The sequence below is a fragment of the Centroberyx affinis genome, unplaced genomic scaffold (genome assembly GCF_046629955.1).
Source record: "Centroberyx affinis isolate AG114_WGS23_722 - 3 ecotype Tasmania unplaced genomic scaffold, CSIRO-AGI_Caff_v1 ptg000046l_1, whole genome shotgun sequence".
NCBI lineage: Eukaryota > Metazoa > Chordata > Actinopteri > Beryciformes > Berycidae > Centroberyx > Centroberyx affinis.
This window is the reverse complement of record NW_027278759.1, coordinates 789,258-807,960: the sequence shown is the minus strand read 5'-3', so window position 1 is coordinate 807,960 and position 18,703 is coordinate 789,258. Positions and strand designations below refer to the sequence as shown.

Here is an 18,703-nt window from a genome sequence, read left to right as displayed (position 1 = left end):
ATTTCTGTACATCGTTGACCCCCTGCCCTATCATCTACCAGGTAACATCAGAAGAGGAAGGGGCCAGTGTGACTGAGCTTCTTCAAGAGCTCCAGCATGTCCGAAAAGATGCAGCTACCACCAAAGAAGAGCTCAACAGCTACAGGCAGCGCACTGAGAAACTTCAGGATGAACTCCAAGTTCGCGACCTCTCCATTTGCAAGCTCAAAGAGGAACTCCAGGAGGTCCGAACAGCCTTGGTCAAGGCCGCAGACTCCGCCTCTCCATCTCCTTCTCCGTCTCCTCAGCCTTCATCCTCCACTTCCTCGTCCTCCACCACCCAGCCCAAAAGGAAAGGAGGGAAACAACCAACTGGTAAGGGAGGCAGCGCCAAAGACAAGCCATCTCTGTCCAGGAAAAACTCTGCTGCTACCAGCCAGTCCTCTGACAAATCTCGGAGCCCTCCAGTGAACAGCGACTCTGAGCAGCAGCAGCGCGTGGCTCTAACAGACTCGTGCACCCAGACCGAAGCTGTCCACGTGTCTGCCCTCGGTCCGGACAGCAAGTCTGCGTCTGATGCCACCAAAGAGGAGATGGAGGAGGTGATTGGAGAGTTCCAGGAGAAGATCGTCCAGATGCAGGAGCTCCATGCGGCGGAAATCCTGGACATGGAGGCTCGGCACATTTCAGAGAGCGAGACCCTGCGCAGGGACACACAGGCGCTGGAGAACGAGTGCAAGGCCCTCAAGGCTGTCATCGACAAGCTGCGCTCCAGTGAGGTGAGGCTAGCAAGCAGTGTTTATTCTGCACTGCTTTTAGGTCTTTTAGGGTGAGAATAGTTGAAAGATGTGTTGCAAAAAGTCATGATTTAAGGTAATATCAGCATTTTTGACATGTGGTTCTTATATCACTCTTGCCCACAGAGAAGTTGTAGAGAATTGTGTCTTATTTACGTTAATGATTTAGTAGCCATTTTGATTCGTCACTGCTATAGGATTCCAATGTGTCCAATGTGTGTGAAGAAGAGTCTCCTCTTCCTATGTACATGCTATAATACAGCATCATTTAGCAACTTTTCAGTTGATTATGAGCAGCACGGCATCTCAAAAGTTTGCATGGCATTTGCATGAAATGTAGTAAATTTTGGGGGGGTTTCAAGGTGTTCATTAAGAAGTCATGATTTTGTGAGGTTTCAAGATACTTTTTGTAGATGTAGTGGAAGACAGTGACTACAATGAATTACAGCAAAATGACTAGCAAACAATTAAATAGAATTTAATGTGACTCACATGTCAAAAACACTAATATTATGGTTTAATCATGAGTTTTTTGCAACATATTGTTGAAACACTCTAAACTGTTTTGAGTATTGACTCCTATCTCTATGTATGGCCTAGGATATGCAAAAATACTGGTATTGTCCTTCTGATTCATCAGTAATATGGGTAATTGCCCTATAGGAAAGGGTCAAGTAAAATTATGATGCAAGTTTAATTTCATCCCTTCCAGGCCCCCTCGTCAAGACTAGACCGTCCTACACCATCACAGTTCAAAGATGGCTACACCAGTGGTAAGATCAACACAATCACACAACACAGGGGAAACACTGAGCCTCCAATTGACCTTGTTAAAGCACATTTGAATGCAGTTTCATTTCTGTAGTTGTATGCCACTGTCAGTGTCCCATTTCAAGAGAGTTTGTTTCCCCATGCAGACAGCAGTTCAGACTACAGCCAGCGGACCGGCTACGATCTCCCTAACCTGCAGCAGGAGTTCAGGACCACACCCGAGGGTGCCAGGAGAGAGACTGACGATCCGCTGCCTGACAGAATCAAGGTACAAGCTCAACTTATTATATGAAGTGTGGACTTAAATACATGCATGTGGGAAATTACTACCAGTTTGAGTGGGTTTACAAGCAGCCAATTTGTAGGTAAACTGCCCTCATCTAAAGTTTCTTGGCTTGAGGTTCATTTTCTTGAGATTCTATTTCAAGTCATATTTGGCCAATAAAATTAAGTGGTTATGGAATTTTGGAATCAATAAGCCCTTGTGACTAGTGCAGCAAAAAGTTAGATTTCCTGCCCTGATAAAACCCACTGAATAACTTCAGTATTTGCGTGTAAGTGTATGACTTCATGTACCTCTGTGCTGACCTGTGTCTTACTGGTGGCAATTTAACTGTGAACGTTTTGTATGTTGTCTACTGTTGTGTATGATGTGCCCCCCCTGGGAAGATAAGTGTTATGGTGCTGATTTCTGTGTTTGCTTATGTGCAGGTATTATTCATTAGTGTGTCTCTGAAATGTTTTTATTTTGTCATCCTGAAATCAGAGAGAAAGTGATGGTAATCCAACAACCTTTCTGTGTGGTCTTCCCGTGTCTCTGTCTACTCAGACTCTGCTCCGTGAGGTGCACCAGGAGGGCATGCAGGTGCTTTCTCTATCAGAGTTTCCTCTCCCTGAAGGTGAGCCCGGGAGCCAGTTCCACACACCAGGCTGGGTCAAGGAAAGAGAGGCCTTGCTGGCAACTGTGGAGTCCCTCAAAGGCCTCATCACCCAGATGCAGACGCACAGGGAAACACAGGTAGAAGACAGTTTGAATGTTACAACTCTTAAATGTATTGATGTTGCCTTGGGCTAAGATTATGCCTGTTTATTTATTAAAAGTGGATATGCGTCTTCCTCGGTGGCATCCTGCGTCTGTTTGTGTGTCTGTGAGTTTATCTGTGTGTCTGTTTGACTTGCTCCAGACCTCAGGCGGTGTGGACTGGCGCGGGGAGCTCCTGGGTGCGGTGCAGCAGGTGTTTGTGAGGGAGCGGAGCGTGCTGAAGAGCGCCCTCTACAGCCAGTTGGACCTGCTGGACACCAGTGACGCCATCATCCACCTCAATCAGTTGGAGCACAGGCTCGCTGAACAGGTCAGTAATGAACACTGAATGTAATCTGACACTGATTTTACACCAGATGAGGATTACTCGCATTGTCCACTGTTGTACACAAAAGTTGACCGCAAGGGTGCATTTCAATTGCAGATGGACAGACAAGATATGTACCAACTTGCATGTATGAAGTGTAGTCTGACAGTATACATTTAATTTATCAGTCATTGTTAAATACTACTGGCAAGCATATTATAAGACACGAAAAAAAAAATCTGTTTTCTGTCCATTTGCTTTACTAACTTTACTAACTTACTAACTGCTGGTGACAAACATATATGAATCAATTGTTAAGAACAGTAAACAATTTTCCAGGCACACTTCTCCTGCCTTTCCTGCTCTCTGGCTATCATCTGAACCGGTCAGTAACCAAACTGATGTTGTGTTTGTGATCCTTATCCAGGACGCCCAGCACAGAGAGGCCATGGGGTCGCTCCACACTGCAGAGAGGTCCAGTCTCATCTCTGAGATTCATCAGCTTCGTGGCCAACTGGAGCAACTCCATCAAGGTCTGCATTTCAGAAATCCCCTCTAACCCTACTCTTGTTCTGCTGTTGGTCTTTATTTATACTCGTAGATGAGTTCAGTTCTGTTATTCATTATTTTGTCACCAGCATACAAATATCACAAAACACAACCAGAAACATAAATTTAGCATTTGTGAATTCAACTGCTGAGTGAATAAGAAATACATAATTTCATATGCAATGTAGTCTTGCATTTTCATATATACAGTAACTAGTTGCCGCAACCTGATGCTTTAAGTGGAAGGACCAACTGTGATTAATGTTTTCTAACTGTTGTCCTTCAGGGCCGCAGCCTGCCGTGTTGTTGGTGGGTGAGTGTAGTGCTGAGGAGCAGAGGGAGAGAGGAGGAGCGATCGGAGCAGCAGAGGCTGACAGGCTGCTGGTGGAGGAGCTGAAGGGAGAGTTGGCCCAGACCAAGCTGGAGCTGGAGACCACGCTCAAGGCCCAGCACAAACACCTCAAAGAACTGGACACACTCAGGTGAGACCTGGCTATGTCCACACACATACTAGACAATCTGAAAAATTCTATTTAAAGGAAGCTGATTTCAACAGTATTGAATTTTGATTGGAATTCAGCCTATATGTTCAAAACTCAAACCTCGATTAGGCCACTCGGCTCATTAAGATTATCTTTGTCAACAGGACGGAGGTATCTCAGAAGGCCGCTGAGGTGGACACACTGAACGACCAGCTGTCAGAGGAACGGAAGAGAAGCCGAGAGCTTCAGTGGGCCATGGAGAAGGAAAAGTGTCGAACCGGGAGGAACGACGAGAGTAAACGAGAAGAACTGGAGGTAAGAGTTCTCATAGACACGGTCGTTAAATAGGTTTTATTCAGCAGACCAGCGGCTAATACAGATATTGTGTTGGCACTTGCATAGTAAACACGTTGAAAACTTTCCGAATCAAGGCTATACTTCATTCACTTCCATTTGTCTTTCCTCATCCATTTTTGCCATGTATTTGTTTGTCAGTGACATTGATTCTTTTTTTTTTGTTTTGACAGCGTACTGTGCAGTTTAAAACCAAACTATATTTCTTCCCATATTTTTTTAGGACCTGCATCTCAATCTGGGAGAGCAGCAGAGCCGCGTGGCCCAGCTGACCTCGGCGTTGGAGCAGGAGCGCCAGGCGTCCTCCCAGCTCGCCCAGCAGACTGACCAGGAGCGCCTGAACCTCCACCGACGCCTTCAGGAGCTCCAAGTCCAGCTGGAGACTGAGCGAGCCAAGGCCCAGGAGATGAGCAGCGCCCTGGGGAGAGAGAGGGAGCTGCGGACGGGTGTCTCCTCAGATGGCGGTCCCTCCAATGAGGAAGGGGCAGAGGAGGACAGGAGTGGGCTGGAGGAGGAGGGGAGCATGCTGCAAAGACTGCAGAGGGAGCTGGATGAGAAGCATGCACAGGTAGGATGCTTGTCATGTACTGTACCAGCACACACATGGGGATAAGGGCCAAGACTCGGCTCTATTCAGGAATTTGCTCCAAATTGTCACAGGACAGAGGGCAACAAATATAAATGTTGATTCTTTGCATCACTGTCAAAATGAACATGTATTCTGTGATGTACACTATTTTTTAAAACCTTAAAACGCCAAAAGAATTCAGACTACACCCACAGCCTACATGGAATGGTTCTTTTGCTCATTTGACTCTAATGTGAATACCTAAAAAAAAAAAATTCTTGAAATAAAAATCCCATGCCAGAAGACTTCAGACTATTACAATAATAATAATACTAATAATAAACTTTATATAGCACTTATCAAAAACGGCATTACAAAGTGCTTTACAGAAGAGTAGCAGCAGGTTCAAAGCCGTACAGACAAGAACCTAGAAAATAAAGACAAAAAACATGACATGATAAATAAGAACCGGTACTTTGATAATAGAACTGTTATAAAAAGGCTTTTCAATAAAAAAATACATTTTTAGAAGTGCTTTAAAAGAAGACGGACATTATCAAACCTCTATTTGAATTATGAAAAGACACAATTTGGCCAAACCAATGCAAAAAAGGCTGCTATTGAAGGCATTAAAAACCCTCTTGTAGGAATTGCTATTCGATTCTTCTGAATATGTCTGCAAGATATGCACAATATACTTTACATAAGTTTTTATTGATTCATTGTTACACGTTAGTGACCATGCAGTGGTAATGATTAAAGTTTGTCTTTTGTGTAAATGCTTTGCTTCTAAAATGATCAGTTCAGACTTGCAACATTGCACTGGGACCACTCATGGTAAAAATATTGGCTCCCATGGTATTGTACAGCGCCTTTGGTGTTTGTGTAATCTAGCTTGTTGTCTCATTCTCATCAAACTAAATAGGATATCTTTGCTTGTCCAGAATAACAGGTCTGAAGAGTGGTAGTGGAAACTCTATCAGCCAGCAATCGGTTACCTTCTACCTACACCAACTGAATTATATTTTTAGGATAAAAAAAGGCACTTGATCTGACTTTTCTACCCTCTCCTCCCACCTCTCTATAGGTGGTGCATCTTCTAGGTGAGGTGGAGGCCCAGAAGCTCGAGGTGGTAAGGAAAGAGGAGGAACTGACTTTGGTAAGTCAGAGGTCAAGACGGGACCAGGACGCCCTGCTGGAGGCTCGGGCCCAGCTGGAGAGCCTGGAAGTGCGTATGTCGGAGGCCCAGGAGCAGCTGGACAGAGAACTGGAGAGGAGGAAGAGCCTGGAGGAGGAGAAGGAGAGATTGGAGGAGAGAGTGGCCCAGCTAGGAGAGCAGAGTGACGGAGAGAGGGCTAGGAGCGGACCGCTGCAGGCTGAGGGCCACAGTGTGAGTGTCAACTCCTGGGATCATGTGCTCTTCATAAATCCCCTGTTTTCTCAGTGATTTTTCAAGTTTGATTTCTCAAACTTGTTAAAATTCTATTCTAGCTGTGTTAACTCTTTAATAGTCCTTTGTACTGGACAAAGTATTTTTTTCCATCTATATACCAACAAATAAAAGATCCAAGGCACTCTCCTAAACTATATTTAGATTCAAATGAACTATTAAAAACTCTGATATGTTTTGGCATCATAGCCTTTGTCAGGGAGTGAAACTGAACTGCCCAGTATACAAGTCCTTATACTGTATATAGCAGCTTCCCATCGGTACCTCAGTTGGCATCAGGTGCAGCATTTGCAGAAACCAATAGCCAAAACATTGAAGTGCAAAAGGGCAACATAGTGTAAAACCTAATACAACACATTCAGCAAATTAAGTCAATAAACTTGCAAAGTATGCATTACATAAAGTAAGCACTCTGCTGGCAGTAAATACCAAAAAATATCACAAGATGGCGTAATAAACACCAGTCCCATCATGCATTACAAAAAGCAGTAAACTCTAGACCTTCATTTAGGCCTGGATATTTAGTTTATAAATCCAAAAAGCCTCCTGTTGATTTAGTTTTTTTTGCCAGTCACCTTTTCTAATAGAAATAGGAATGTGGTCTGTGCCCATTACCTGCAAAGGTGAAGGATTAATAGGTTTGGCCATGGGGTAATCCTCGTTATCTGTGCAAATGGCATAATTGTGTTCTGCCAAATCATCTTGCAGGCACAACCCGTGCTTTGTTTTTTTTTTTCATCTAGTTGGGGGTCCATGACATGAAAAGTTTTGGGATCCTCTGAGCTAATTCATGTTGTGTCTCTCTAAACAGCCGGCCCTCTGGCACAGCGAGTCCACCGACCGCACCAAAGACTGGGTGTTCCAGCAGAAGAGCGGCTCCAGCGCGCCCGCCGCCCTCCTGGACAGCAGCAGGACGGGACACAGCAGCGGACCGCACCACGGACCTTGGCGCACCACCGACAAGATCCTGGGCAAGCTGCACCTCATTGCCTCCAAGATCCGCACCATGACCAGCAAGTCTACTGGAAGGTACAGCAGCAGTCAAAGTTCCTTTATGGATCTGACACTCTTTATGTAGTTTTTCATATACTGCATAAATTAACACAATCCATAAAAATGTCACTGACACGCAGGACACATAGCAGCTCTAATACAGCTTTATGGGAGTTAATTGATTGGCTCTAACTGATAGCTGCTCTTTGCACACTTTTTAATGCAGACTGACAACAGAGGTGGACAGTGAGGAGCTGTCTTGGGTGCAGTCCAACATCAATGAGGTCATCACTATGCTGCAGCAATCCCCAGGACTACCCTCTGCCCCGGAGGTTAGAAAATATTTTTTCCTGTTGCATGCTGATGGTAGCAGTTTTTTTTTAAACTGTATCGCTCCTACTTTGAATGTGTCTGGACTTTGTGGTCAAGGTTTTTCAGTTTTTCAACTGTTTTTTTTTTCCAAAATGATTAAAATCTGTTGAGCCCCTCATATGTCCAGGTCTGGTTGTGACTGCTTGTTTAATCCTCTGTGTGTTTCCTCCAGAGTGCGGCTCACCTGGCAGGAGGTTCCTCCAGCACCTCCAACTCCCTGACGGAGCGGCTGCTGAGGCAGAACGCCGAGCTGACGGGTTTTGTCAGCCGTCTGACCGAAGAGAAGAACGACCTGAGAAACCTCACCCTCCGCTTGGAGGAGGAGCTCCGCCGCTACCGGCAGGCTGGACTGGGATCAGGGGACAGCGTGAGTAGATCCCAGGAAAACCTTGTGATAGAGAGTAACAACAGCTCCAAGATCAGGAGCTTAGAGTGCCACTCAGGATTGTTGTTATACCTATGATACAGTAAAAAGTAATAATAAATAGTACAAAAATAGGACTCGTACTAACTTTACTTAATAGGCACTTACTGTTTGTTAGCCTCCTTCAAACAATAAATATAATAGTGTTAGATATGTTGAAAATGTAAAGATCAAGAAGTGAAAGTGTGGTTGGAATAAAAACAGCATTTAGGCGCTTGTCATTAATACATTCTACACTAGACTTAAATGAATGCTACCTTGAAGCTAAAGCTATATAAAGATAAAACATATTGGAAGCGCTGTTAGCTTCACATTTTGACCAGCTCAAATATTAACTTTTTTGTTTTGTTTTTCAACTCCTGTAATGCCATGCAGTAGACCCTGACTAAGTGTCCATATTTAATTTGCTCCTGCAGTCTGGCAGCAGGAGAGGAGTGGCCAAGGCGGACTCGGCAGGCATCCTGCTTTCCCAGGAGCGGGAGGCGTGGACGAGAGAGAGGACGCGCCTGGAGAAAGCCTTGCACCTGGCCCAGGCCCAGGTGTCCCGGCTCCGGGGAGAGATCAGGACCGACACCCTGCGAGACATAACTGGACCCGAGGCTGACAACGCAGCACTGAAGGTCAGCAGAATGAGCCAAATACTTGACTGTAGATCAGTTCTCCTGCTGTTGCTAGTTAGATTCCTGTTACAGAATCTTACTAGCTTACTATCATATATATATACAGTACTGTGCAAAAGTCTTAGGCACCAAAGAGTTTTTATATAAATTGTGTCTTAGATGTTTTTTTTTTTTGCATTAGTGTGTCAGTAGACTGCTCTTTATAGTACTTTTTTTTTTAATTATTTTTGAAAGCATTTTCGCTGTACTTTTTTTCTTTTACATGTGCCTAAGACTTTTGCACAGTACTGTATATATATATCAGTACTAAGGATAGGCATTGAAAAGTATCTAACATTAGCTAAATACTGTAATACAATACTGGCTGTTTCTGGACACAAAAATTAAAAGAAGCATTGACATTGGATAAATAGATAAATAACTGCAAGCATGTAAGGCTTATCTTCACTCTCCTTTTCCCTCTTCTACTCTCCATCCCGCGCCTCCAGAGGATGTACGGGAAATACCTGCGGTCGGAAAGCTTCCGCAAGGCCCTGATCTACCAGAAGAAGTATCTGCTGTTGCTGCTGGGCGGCTTCCAGGAGTGCGAGGAGGCCACGCTGTCGCTCATCTCCAGGATGGGCGGCCGGCCGTCTCTCTCCAGCCTGGACTCCCTCAGCCAGCGGCGCCGGGGGCTGACGCGCTTCCGCTCTGCCGTCCGAGTCTCCATCGCCCTCTCCAGGTAGGCAACAGGGACTGCGGGTTGGACGGTATAACTAAGCTTATATCATTAACACCCTGCTGTTATGGTCATTTTGACAAAACTGTTTTCGTTCTCTTTGCTTCCAGAATGCGTTTCCTAGTGAAGCGGTGGCAGAAGGCAGCAGGGATGGGCGGCGTAATCTCGAGCAGCGTCAACAAGAACGGAGCGGGACAGACGATAGGTAGCAGGAGACCCAAATAACCAGTCAATTCTATTATGTTTGTGCCTTCTTTGTGTTGGAGAACGTCATATATAAGTGTAAACAAAGACTAATCGAGGGATTTGTTTGTCTTTCTCAGGTACGGATGTGAGGGAATCGCCCTATCTTCACCCAGTGAGTGTGGAGGTGTTCAGAGAGCGAGGAGGAGGAGGAGGAGGAGGAGGAGGAGGAGGAGGCTCCAGCAGCAGAGGCCGCAGCGGACGAGACTCCCCCAGATCTGCGGTCTCCTCCACACACCACAGGTGCAATTTGCAATTTTGCTGTATTTGTGTTATGTCTGTTTTAATTTATATTTCTTTAGGTTTTTTTTATCTCTATTTCTGTCATCTGTATTGCTGTTTTATTATTGTACTGCACCTTCTAACATTTGAGAGGCGCATTATAAATAAAGTTTACTTATTTACTTACTTACTACTGTACCAAGGATACAGATGAGTAGAATGGAATAGAATAGGATACGGATAGAGTGTCAATATATAATCTGCACTTTATATGAACTACATAACACGTTTATAAAGCATTCATAAGAATGTCATAAGAGCCACATTGCATTTTCACAAATTCAGATTAATTCCTTGTGTCAGCTTTCATCTATCAACGTAAAGATTAATTCAGTATTCATGAAATGATTGTGAAAGTGGTGGAAATATTTCGTAGAAAATCATGAAGGCTGAGCCAAAATAGAGTTCAGATGTATTATGGGTGAGATGGCCTTTAATTATGTTACTTAAAAGGTGATTGCTGTTGTTTAGGTTTCACCTGGCTGGAGACCCCCATGGCGCTCTGACCTGCTCCCACCTGCAGAACTACGATCCTGACCGAGCGCTCACTGACTACATCTCCAGACTGGAGGCCCTGCAGAGGAGGCTGGGAAGTGTGACATCAGGTAACCCACACACACGCACACACACACACAAACACTTAACAGATTTGTGTGATACTGTGAAAATGTGTGTAGAATTAGGTTTTCCAGTGAATTGCCTAATAAAAGACTAATATTACAATTTGGAATTCATTGGCTTATAAGGAACCTTTGATCAGGTTAATGGAAAAGTTGGGGTTTGACTCCTAATATGGACCCCAATATTTCCAGTCTCATGGTTTAAGTTTAGGGGTTTTTTTGTTTTTGTTATTTCCCCATAAAGTGGTTTGGGAGGTTTCCACAGTCATGAAAATCCTGGAAAAGATTTAGATAATTGTAAAATATCATTAAACTTTTGGAAAAGTCAGGAAATTTTAAATAATTCTATGAACTCTTATCATATCTATAAAAATAAAAATTGCAGGAGTAATTTGGAACAATTAAACAAAAATTAGTAGGCTAAAATGCAATTGACCAAGACTCAAACAAAACAAATTTTCAGTGTCATAGCATTTGTAAACGTTGCTTTATACACCACAGTAGTACCAGTGATGAAAATTTGATGTGAAGTTATGAAAAAAGTTTTTAGTTGCATTGTAAAGTGTGGGAACTTTGTTTATTTTCTCCCCAGGTTCTTCTTCATATGCTCAATTGCACTTTGGCTTGAGAAGATAGACGCTGAGAAGTTACTTTGGAACTGGCTTGAAGAAACTCAGTTGCCTTTTCTTGTGCTGAGCGCTCTGCTGTTTTCTATCATTCTGGTGTGGACAGTATATTCCATGTGGACCAAAACCCATTTTTTAGTGTATGACATCTTGTATTCAGGCTTTTTGTCGCCAGCACTTGAAAACAGCTATGTTTGTAATTTGATCTGCCTCTTTGTTGTGGATGAACTACAATCATGTATATTTGTCAAATGCTAATTTAAAACCCTGTGATTAATTTATATCTATGTGTTGTTGTATGGGTGGAGCATTATGTAGAGAATGTTTGGGTTTATTGTTAAGGAGGCTGCTACTGGATAATATACACTACACTGTGTTTTGTTTAGGCCGGTTTCTCGGACAGGCTACAGAGGACATTTGTAGAGAACGTATTTTTGTAAAGCGTAGGAGCTTTGAATTTTCTGGGTATTTTGTCAAAAACTGAAATAAAGAGGACTATAATATTTGAAATGTTTGAGTGCATTTTACCTCTGGTTTAGGCTAGACAACAACTTTATTGGGTCTCTTACAATGAAATTACAATCTACTTTTTTTTTCTAAAAAGCAAAATCAAAACATTATGAGGGCAAAACAATTGAAAATTATTTTTGTGTGGTCATTGCGCTGACTGGTTCAACACCGTCTATACATGTTTTTCTGGAACTAAAGAGCCAAACAACATCAAAGGACAAAACAAAACAAAAATAAATTCACTATGCAGTACAAGGGCCAAGACTTACACTAAGCCAGCTTAAAGAGTTGATTCAATCAACAGACATATTCCCACCATCAAGGCACTACATTAGTCAAACCATTTCCATTTCTTTAGTATTCACATTGTGAACATGAATATCAGTGACTTGCTCTAAGCTGAAGGCAGAGCCATACAGCCAGTGTCTTTTGCTCTGGAAACACCACATTTCCAAAATTAATGTATTATGTTGATATTCAAAGGGGCTAGACCTCAGACTGGATAGATAAAGGAGGAAGGGCACAAAACATAAAAGGTTTAACATCTAGATCTAAATGTAGTGCATTCATCTAAATTTTCCCGATTTCAAGTCCTAAGAAGTTGCAGCTGTATTTCAAACACTCAGGATCTCTGACTGTATTCTCTTTAGTCTTTTGTTCCTCGCCCCTCCAGTGCTTTCCTCCGGTCTCTCACTGTTTTCTCCTCTTGTATCTGATGACGGGGTTGTGAGGGGTGTGAATCATTGTGGTGTAGTTGACTGTGGGGAAGTAGCCGTCCACCAGGTCAAAGTCGTACATGCGCAGCATGGTGGACCAGATGGTCTTGATCTGGACGTAGGCAAAGTTCTCCCCGATGCAACGGTGACGGCCTGGAAGATGGAGAAGAAGAAATTATTAACAAGTGTACAGTTTGGATTCGCTTTAATACAGACAAATTATTTACAAAATATTAGGTTAACTCATTCTCCTCACCGGCTCCAAAAGGCACATAGGCGAACTTCTCCCCTGCAGCTGGGTTGTCATTGAGATAGCGGTCGGGGTTGAACTCCATCCTCTCCATCCAGGTGTCCTGCAGACGGTGGTTGACGGTGGGAGACACACACACCTGGTGGCCCACCGGGATGGTGTAGCCTGCTGCAGTCTGAGGAAACAAGGGACAATACACACAAAACTTTGGTAAAGAGCTGCCTTTGGCGTACCGCACGAAAAGGGACAGTTATTAGCAATCTGCTGCTGGATGAAAAGGAAAGGAGAAGAAGTCATCGTAAACAATTATTTTACTATTGACATCATGTTAGAAATGTCAGGAAAATGCAGCATGAAAACTGGATGTGGAAAGATTAGAGAAGACTTAAAAGGCACAACTTCTGGAATACAACTGAATATATGATTCAGCACTCGCAATTACCACACTAGGTATGAGTAAAGTGCACATAAAATTTGATGTGGTTAACCTCTAAACCCGGGCAGATGGAGATGTTCTCACCTGAGGAGAGCGGGCCATCCTCATCATGGTCATGATGGGCGGGCGGAGCCGCAGCGTCTCCTTCAAACAGCGCTCCAACAGGCTCAGATCCTTCAGCTGAGGAAGACACCAGTGAACTCCATTAGGAATGTGTGAGAAAGCGTTTCCTTCTAACAGCAACACAGCCGCCCAGAGGAATCATTACTTATATCACATCAAGTGTGGAAGGTATTTGGGACATCTTTGTAACAGAGGTGGGGAGTCAAGTCAGACTTTAATTGCTTGAGATTTGACTTGACTTGAGTTCTGTTGACTTGGGACTTGACTTTGACTTGTACTTTGATGATTTGAAAATGTTTCTAAAGTCTTGACAAATGATCTTCTGTTTGTGTAAAGGACTTGGTTTGAAAGTGATGAGATTTGTTCCACCAGACAATAGAATTCTATTTCCTGAATTTGTATTGAATGATTGAATTTATTGAAGTTGAAAAGTCCTAGACATTTTGTTTTATTTAAGATATTAAATTGATACTGGACTTTTGATTTGTTCTGACTTGACTTGGTAATCTATATTTAGACTTGGGACTTGACTTGAGACTTGGGACTCGAGCAAAGTTGACTTGGTCACACCTCTGCTTTGTAATACTGAGTTTCACCCCATTCTGCACAATCTGTCTCAAGGCTTAAAACATATCTTTACCCTTTCTCTTCTCTTTCATCTTCATGCATTGAATAAAATCAATAAGGCATCATAGCTTTCATCACTATTTAACAATAGTCTGACAATAATTTAACAATCATTCTTCTCTAGACAGCAGGCATTATGTGGTCTGATGTAATACTGAAAGCTACTGGTCTATGGGCTTGGGAACACATGTGACTCGTACACATGACTGAACCCGAGTGTACGGACGAGTCGTACCTGATCAAAGTCCAGTGGCGGCAGGCTCTCTCCGCACACGGCTCTCTGCTCGGTGAAGCAGCGCTCCTGCAGGCTCTTGTCTCTGGCCAGGAAGAAGCCCATCCAGGAGCTGGTGGTGGAGGAGGTGTGCTGACCGGCCAGCAGGAGGCCAATCAGCATCCCCGCTATCTCGTTATCATTCAGCGGCCGTCCGTCTCTGAAGGGAAGAAAGAGATCTTCAACATCTTCACTCAAACGGCCAATATGTGAAGTTTTATTGCTGATATAATTTAATAATAATAAAAAGTCCATTATCATATTTTCTTAATGGCTGAGGGTCTATTGTGTAGATGTAAGTGACACAACCTATTTAGATGTTCTGGTAATGTCACATCTTACCATAAAGTAATAGTAATTTTCAATAATAGTAATTTTATTAACTCCACTCCCCATTTCAGCTTTGCCAACTCATCACATTGTAGTTACCTGCTCTGATAGTAAATAGCTAATTTTAACAGTTGGTTATCAAATTACCATCTGGCAACATAGACTAGTTCAGGTTGACTGCAAATTATGAACAAACCTAATGTGATGGCAAAAACTGCACAACACTTTGTATAATCGTAATATTTTCCTGGTATGTTCTTGATTTACTAACTTGCCTACTGCAGATGAAGATGCAGATCACGATGGTGTTAATCTCCCAATTAAAAACGTTAAACTGTACAATTGACCCAGTACTAAATATATTATTTGTACTATAAGTGAACTAACTGTACCAGTGTAAAGCTAGGAGTTTCAGTCACAGTTTTCAAAATAAAAGCCTTTTTCAACAGAAAGAAATTTGATCCAGCAACATGAGCTTAGGTTTGAAAACAATACATACTATTTCCGGACAACGTGTTCCGCCATTCAGCTACCAAGATCAATTAGGCCAGCTGAGTGACTGAAGTCATCTTACTTGTAGGTGGCATCAATGAGCGTCTGCAGAATGTCGTCCACTTTCTCCCCGGAGCTCCGGCGCTTCTGAATCACCTTGAAGAAGATATTCTTGATCTCTCTGTGAGCTCGGTCCCTCCGCCTGCCCAAAACAAGAGTCAGACGCATTTCACACACACTACATTTGAACCATTTTGTCTAAAACCTTCAGTGTCATTTCTTCATTTTTTTACCCCGGGTTTTCTACTTTTCTTTTCTTTGTCGTCTGATATATTATATGTACGGATGTTGTTTTCCTTTAAATAATAAATAAGCTTTCTCTTGGTATTTTTGTATTTTTCTGCCTTTATACAAGATGTACTATTTTGCCTCTGATGCTCTTTTTTTTGTTCTAGAATATATATTTCTCGGTCTAGTCGAGTGAAATCTAGTCCTGCCTGTGTCCCGTGGGTGCGGTGTGTGTGCTGTGATCCTGCAGCAGCCCCACCTGAAGCTGGGCAGCGGCAGCCAGCCGGGCAGCAGCCAGGCGGCGTGGCTGAAGCCTCCGTCCAGGTCGGCGTACAGCTGGGCCACTCTCTCGTCCAGCATGCTGCGGATCTCCTTCCCGTGCAGGCAGCTGCTGGCCGTCAGGATGATCAGCTCCGACAAGGCCTCGAACAGGTCTGACAGGGAGACGGGCTCATGTTAGGACCAAATTCAGTTAGTGTGAGACCTGCAATGCTGAAGCTACCTGACAGACACACAGTATGCATCCTCAGGTATAGGGCTTGATGTTTTATTTCTTGTCTCTATTCTTGTGAAATGGTTTGGAAAGTGTTTTTTTTTCTGTACTGTACACAAGATTTTACACCAGAATCACCTTTTCAGCATTTTGAGCTTTCAAGGTATTCATCAAAATCGAGACCTTGGGAGGTTCCCATCAGTAATCTAATGGAAAAAACTGGTAACTATATATTTAGCAAAAATTGCAAAAAAAAAAAAAAAGTCATCAATTTACAGATACTTTTTCAAAAAATAAATAAACAAATAAAACAAAAAATACACTTAAAAAATGTCTGATTACGTAAATTACTCAACTGGGCCACTTTTTTTTTTTAAATGTAATTGTAAAATAGTGGAAACAGCAGTTGTAATGCAGTCTGTTAAGCAGAATAAACTGCTCATTTAACAGCATATTCTATGAATTTTTGAAGTAAAGTGACCCAGAAGTATTCAGTTTGTTACTGAGTTTCAATATTCCAGTGGATGTTACTTGTTACTGTTCTAAACAGCTGATCTGTAACAGATTACACTTTGAAATCATCACCATGACAGGGTACATGTCAGATCTGCCTGATGTGTAACAGATCTTACTTCTCTCCCCGCTGTCTCCCCATCTCTCAAAATACTCTTTGGTCTCTGCCTCGATGATCTGGACGTGTTGTTTGAAATGAGCGATGTTTAGTCCGGTCTTCAGCATCTTCTTTTGCTCCAGAAAGATCTAAAACACATCATACAACACGTGTGTTACAGCTGAAAAGCATCATCTGGAGTATCACTGTTTAACTGGCGATATTATTTTAGCAAAACACTTACTTGGCAGGATCTTTCTAATACATATTTGCTCTTAATTAAGCATTGTTGTCATTTATTTGACTCTTTTGCTTTTAATATACCCATTTTTATTCAGATTCAGATTTGTTGTCGCCAAGTAGCCTTCATATGCACATACAAGGAATTTAACAAGATGGTGCAGTGCAAAATTGCAGACAAAAATATTCAGACACAAAGCAATAGACATTAAGCATCCAAGCAATACAAATTAGCAGTTCAAATCGAAAATAGTACTATAAAATATGAATAGAAACATTTTTTACACCATTATATGTTTTACTATTTTCCCAGTTTAATTAGACTCACAGGGTTTGGGACATCATAGGCGACCCCCTTGCCAAACACCGGGGTGGTCAGTCTGGAGTAAACGTCCTCCGCGTTCAGGTCCTCGTTCTTGCTGTTGAACATCAGAGTGGCCGCCTCGCTGCCCAGCAGGTAGGTGAAGGTCTTCCCCACCATGGTGAAACTAAACACGGGGCCGTACTGTGGACGGAGAGCACTGTATAAACTATAGCTCCTTAAAACATGTGGACAGGTCAGGGAGAGTGAGGGAAAACTTCAACGCTTACTTTTTCATATGCATGTTCGAGAAATTCAATGGGGCTTTTCCCAAATGCAACGGCATGACCCAGGAACGGGATGCTGGAGGGGATATATGGCGGGTATTTCTATAAAGAGAAAAACATAGTTAGTGGATGATAAATGCAAACTGACAACGCTATTTTTAACCGTTTTTGTAGGATTTTGACTCACCTGGTCCTTGTCACAGGACTGGGGCTGTCTGAGCAGCAGTTTGGAGATATATCCCAGAGTGAGAGTGATCACTGAAGCTGCTAGCATCACGGATGTCAAACTGTCGCCCATTTTCCCGACAGTGTCTCCGAGCAGTTTGCTGCTTATTTGATACAGATGCATCGACATTGTAGCTTCCTCACTTGGATCTCGTCCCAAAAAACTGCTTCACTGACCCCCCCGAAAACCGGCAAATTATCTCCGTAGTCTAATAATTAGGCTAGAAAACCATTACACTCGTTTTTTTTCTTCCTCGGATCCCTTAAAATAACCGTTCACTTCTGCAGAGTCAAAGTTGTGCGGCTGTAATCATTCCCTGTTAGAGAAGTTTGATGATGGGAGGCCGTTGGTAATATTTCCCCAACATCTCTACCTGTCAATACTGGTCCTGCCCCCGCCTGACCAACGGAGGCTTCCTATTGGCTGCTGGCCGTGTGTCCATCAAGCAACCGCCGCTGTGATTGGCTGGCGCTACCTGAACCGATGTCTTGCTATATGATGTCACTCAGCAGCAGGAACATGGTTTGTGTGTTTTGTGTATCGCAGATTTAAGATGGACCGGTCATTTACAAGGACTGCACTGCCAAAAATTACGTTTTTTTTAGTCTGGTGTTGAGCCTTAAAATTGAATTGAAAAAAATTTAATGTTCCACATATTTCCAATATTCCAATAAAAAGTGTAAATATTGAAAGCCACTGGTACCAAGACTGTGACATTACTTGATTCAAGAAAATTGGCAGTTTGCAGTCGATTGGCAATAAGATTTTATGATTCTTAAATTAAATTACTTCCTACAGATGGATATTTTTGTAGTATGAGTGAAATAGGAAAATGCAAACTGTTATCTCAACAAAAGCACAATACTGAGGTGGAAAATGAACATATTCTGCAAGCCTATAAATGATTCTAAAGTACTTTGAATGTTCCCAAAAGAAAAAAATATGACTGGTGATCCAGAAAATTCTGTGATATAGACTGTGGTATTACTAATGAATTGTCTGTAATATAAATTGTGACTCAACAGCCTAATGAACTGTATGGTGTTTATGGGACTTTGAATAACATTCCATTATTATCATCAGTATCAGCCCTGCAGTGCTACTGATATAGTATTAATATAGCATTTTGAGTACTATTACTTTCCATGCTATTCCTATAGGACAGAAGATAGGAGTAATAGTAGCCTATTTCTAACTTGGCTGTTTTCAACCAATTTCTGGTTGCATCTTCTAGATCTGTTACTGATCGTAATATTCTGCTAACCTGTAGTGTTATGGAGTCTAATGCATCTGTCCACAGGGCTGC

The 18,703-nt window shown here is 42.5% G+C and overlaps 2 protein-coding genes across 2 annotated transcripts in view; one reads left to right on the top strand and one right to left on the bottom strand.

Annotated features, from left to right (window-relative positions):
* LOC139642576 (A-kinase anchor protein 9-like) overlaps positions 1 to 11,687 on the top strand; it is a 71,738-nt gene extending 60,051 nt beyond the window's left edge. Inside the window, exons 39-57 of the mRNA XM_071517475.1 lie at positions 42 to 758; positions 1,489 to 1,549; positions 1,694 to 1,815; positions 2,377 to 2,565; positions 2,732 to 2,899; positions 3,324 to 3,429; positions 3,732 to 3,927; positions 4,092 to 4,242; positions 4,505 to 4,849; positions 5,937 to 6,239; positions 7,111 to 7,328; positions 7,519 to 7,624; positions 7,837 to 8,031; positions 8,505 to 8,744; positions 9,197 to 9,429; positions 9,537 to 9,631; positions 9,750 to 9,912; positions 10,423 to 10,556; positions 11,164 to 11,687. Of these exons, the coding sequence (XP_071373576.1) occupies positions 42 to 758; positions 1,489 to 1,549; positions 1,694 to 1,815; positions 2,377 to 2,565; positions 2,732 to 2,899; positions 3,324 to 3,429; positions 3,732 to 3,927; positions 4,092 to 4,242; positions 4,505 to 4,849; positions 5,937 to 6,239; positions 7,111 to 7,328; positions 7,519 to 7,624; positions 7,837 to 8,031; positions 8,505 to 8,744; positions 9,197 to 9,429; positions 9,537 to 9,631; positions 9,750 to 9,912; positions 10,423 to 10,556; positions 11,164 to 11,207 (3,786 nt within the window). The 3' untranslated portion in view covers positions 11,208 to 11,687. The remainder of the gene's footprint in view (positions 1 to 41; positions 759 to 1,488; positions 1,550 to 1,693; positions 1,816 to 2,376; positions 2,566 to 2,731; positions 2,900 to 3,323; positions 3,430 to 3,731; positions 3,928 to 4,091; positions 4,243 to 4,504; positions 4,850 to 5,936; positions 6,240 to 7,110; positions 7,329 to 7,518; positions 7,625 to 7,836; positions 8,032 to 8,504; positions 8,745 to 9,196; positions 9,430 to 9,536; positions 9,632 to 9,749; positions 9,913 to 10,422; positions 10,557 to 11,163) is intronic.
* A 43-nt stretch (positions 11,688 to 11,730) lies between these two features.
* Positions 11,731 to 17,709, bottom strand: LOC139643071 (lanosterol 14-alpha demethylase-like). Its single transcript, XM_071518226.1, has 10 exons — positions 17,359 to 17,709; positions 17,175 to 17,273; positions 16,912 to 17,088; positions 16,366 to 16,492; positions 15,500 to 15,674; positions 15,035 to 15,154; positions 14,095 to 14,290; positions 13,194 to 13,289; positions 12,680 to 12,848; positions 11,731 to 12,576 (listed from the first exon to the last, which is right to left on the bottom strand). Exons 1-10 carry the CDS (start codon positions 17,524 to 17,526, stop codon positions 12,398 to 12,400), a joined length of 1,506 nt encoding a protein of 501 aa, XP_071374327.1. The 5' UTR covers positions 17,527 to 17,709; the 3' UTR covers positions 11,731 to 12,397.
* Positions 17,710 to 18,703: the final 994 nt, after the last annotated feature.

Bases quoted from the DNA above. Each gene is read 5' to 3' on its own strand.
- LOC139643071 (XM_071518226.1), bottom strand. From the start codon at position 17,526: ATGTCGATGCATCTGTATCAAATAAGCAGCAAACTGCTCGGAGACACT. The intron at 15,155-15,499 runs GTGGGGCTGCTG...TGTTTTGGGCAG, and splicing joins CTGCCGCTGCCCAGCTTCAG to GCGGAGGGACCGAGCTCACA. The intron at 13,290-14,094 runs GTACGACTCGTC...TGTCTTCCTCAG, and splicing joins CGCCACTGGACTTTGATCAG to CTGAAGGATCTGAGCCTGTT.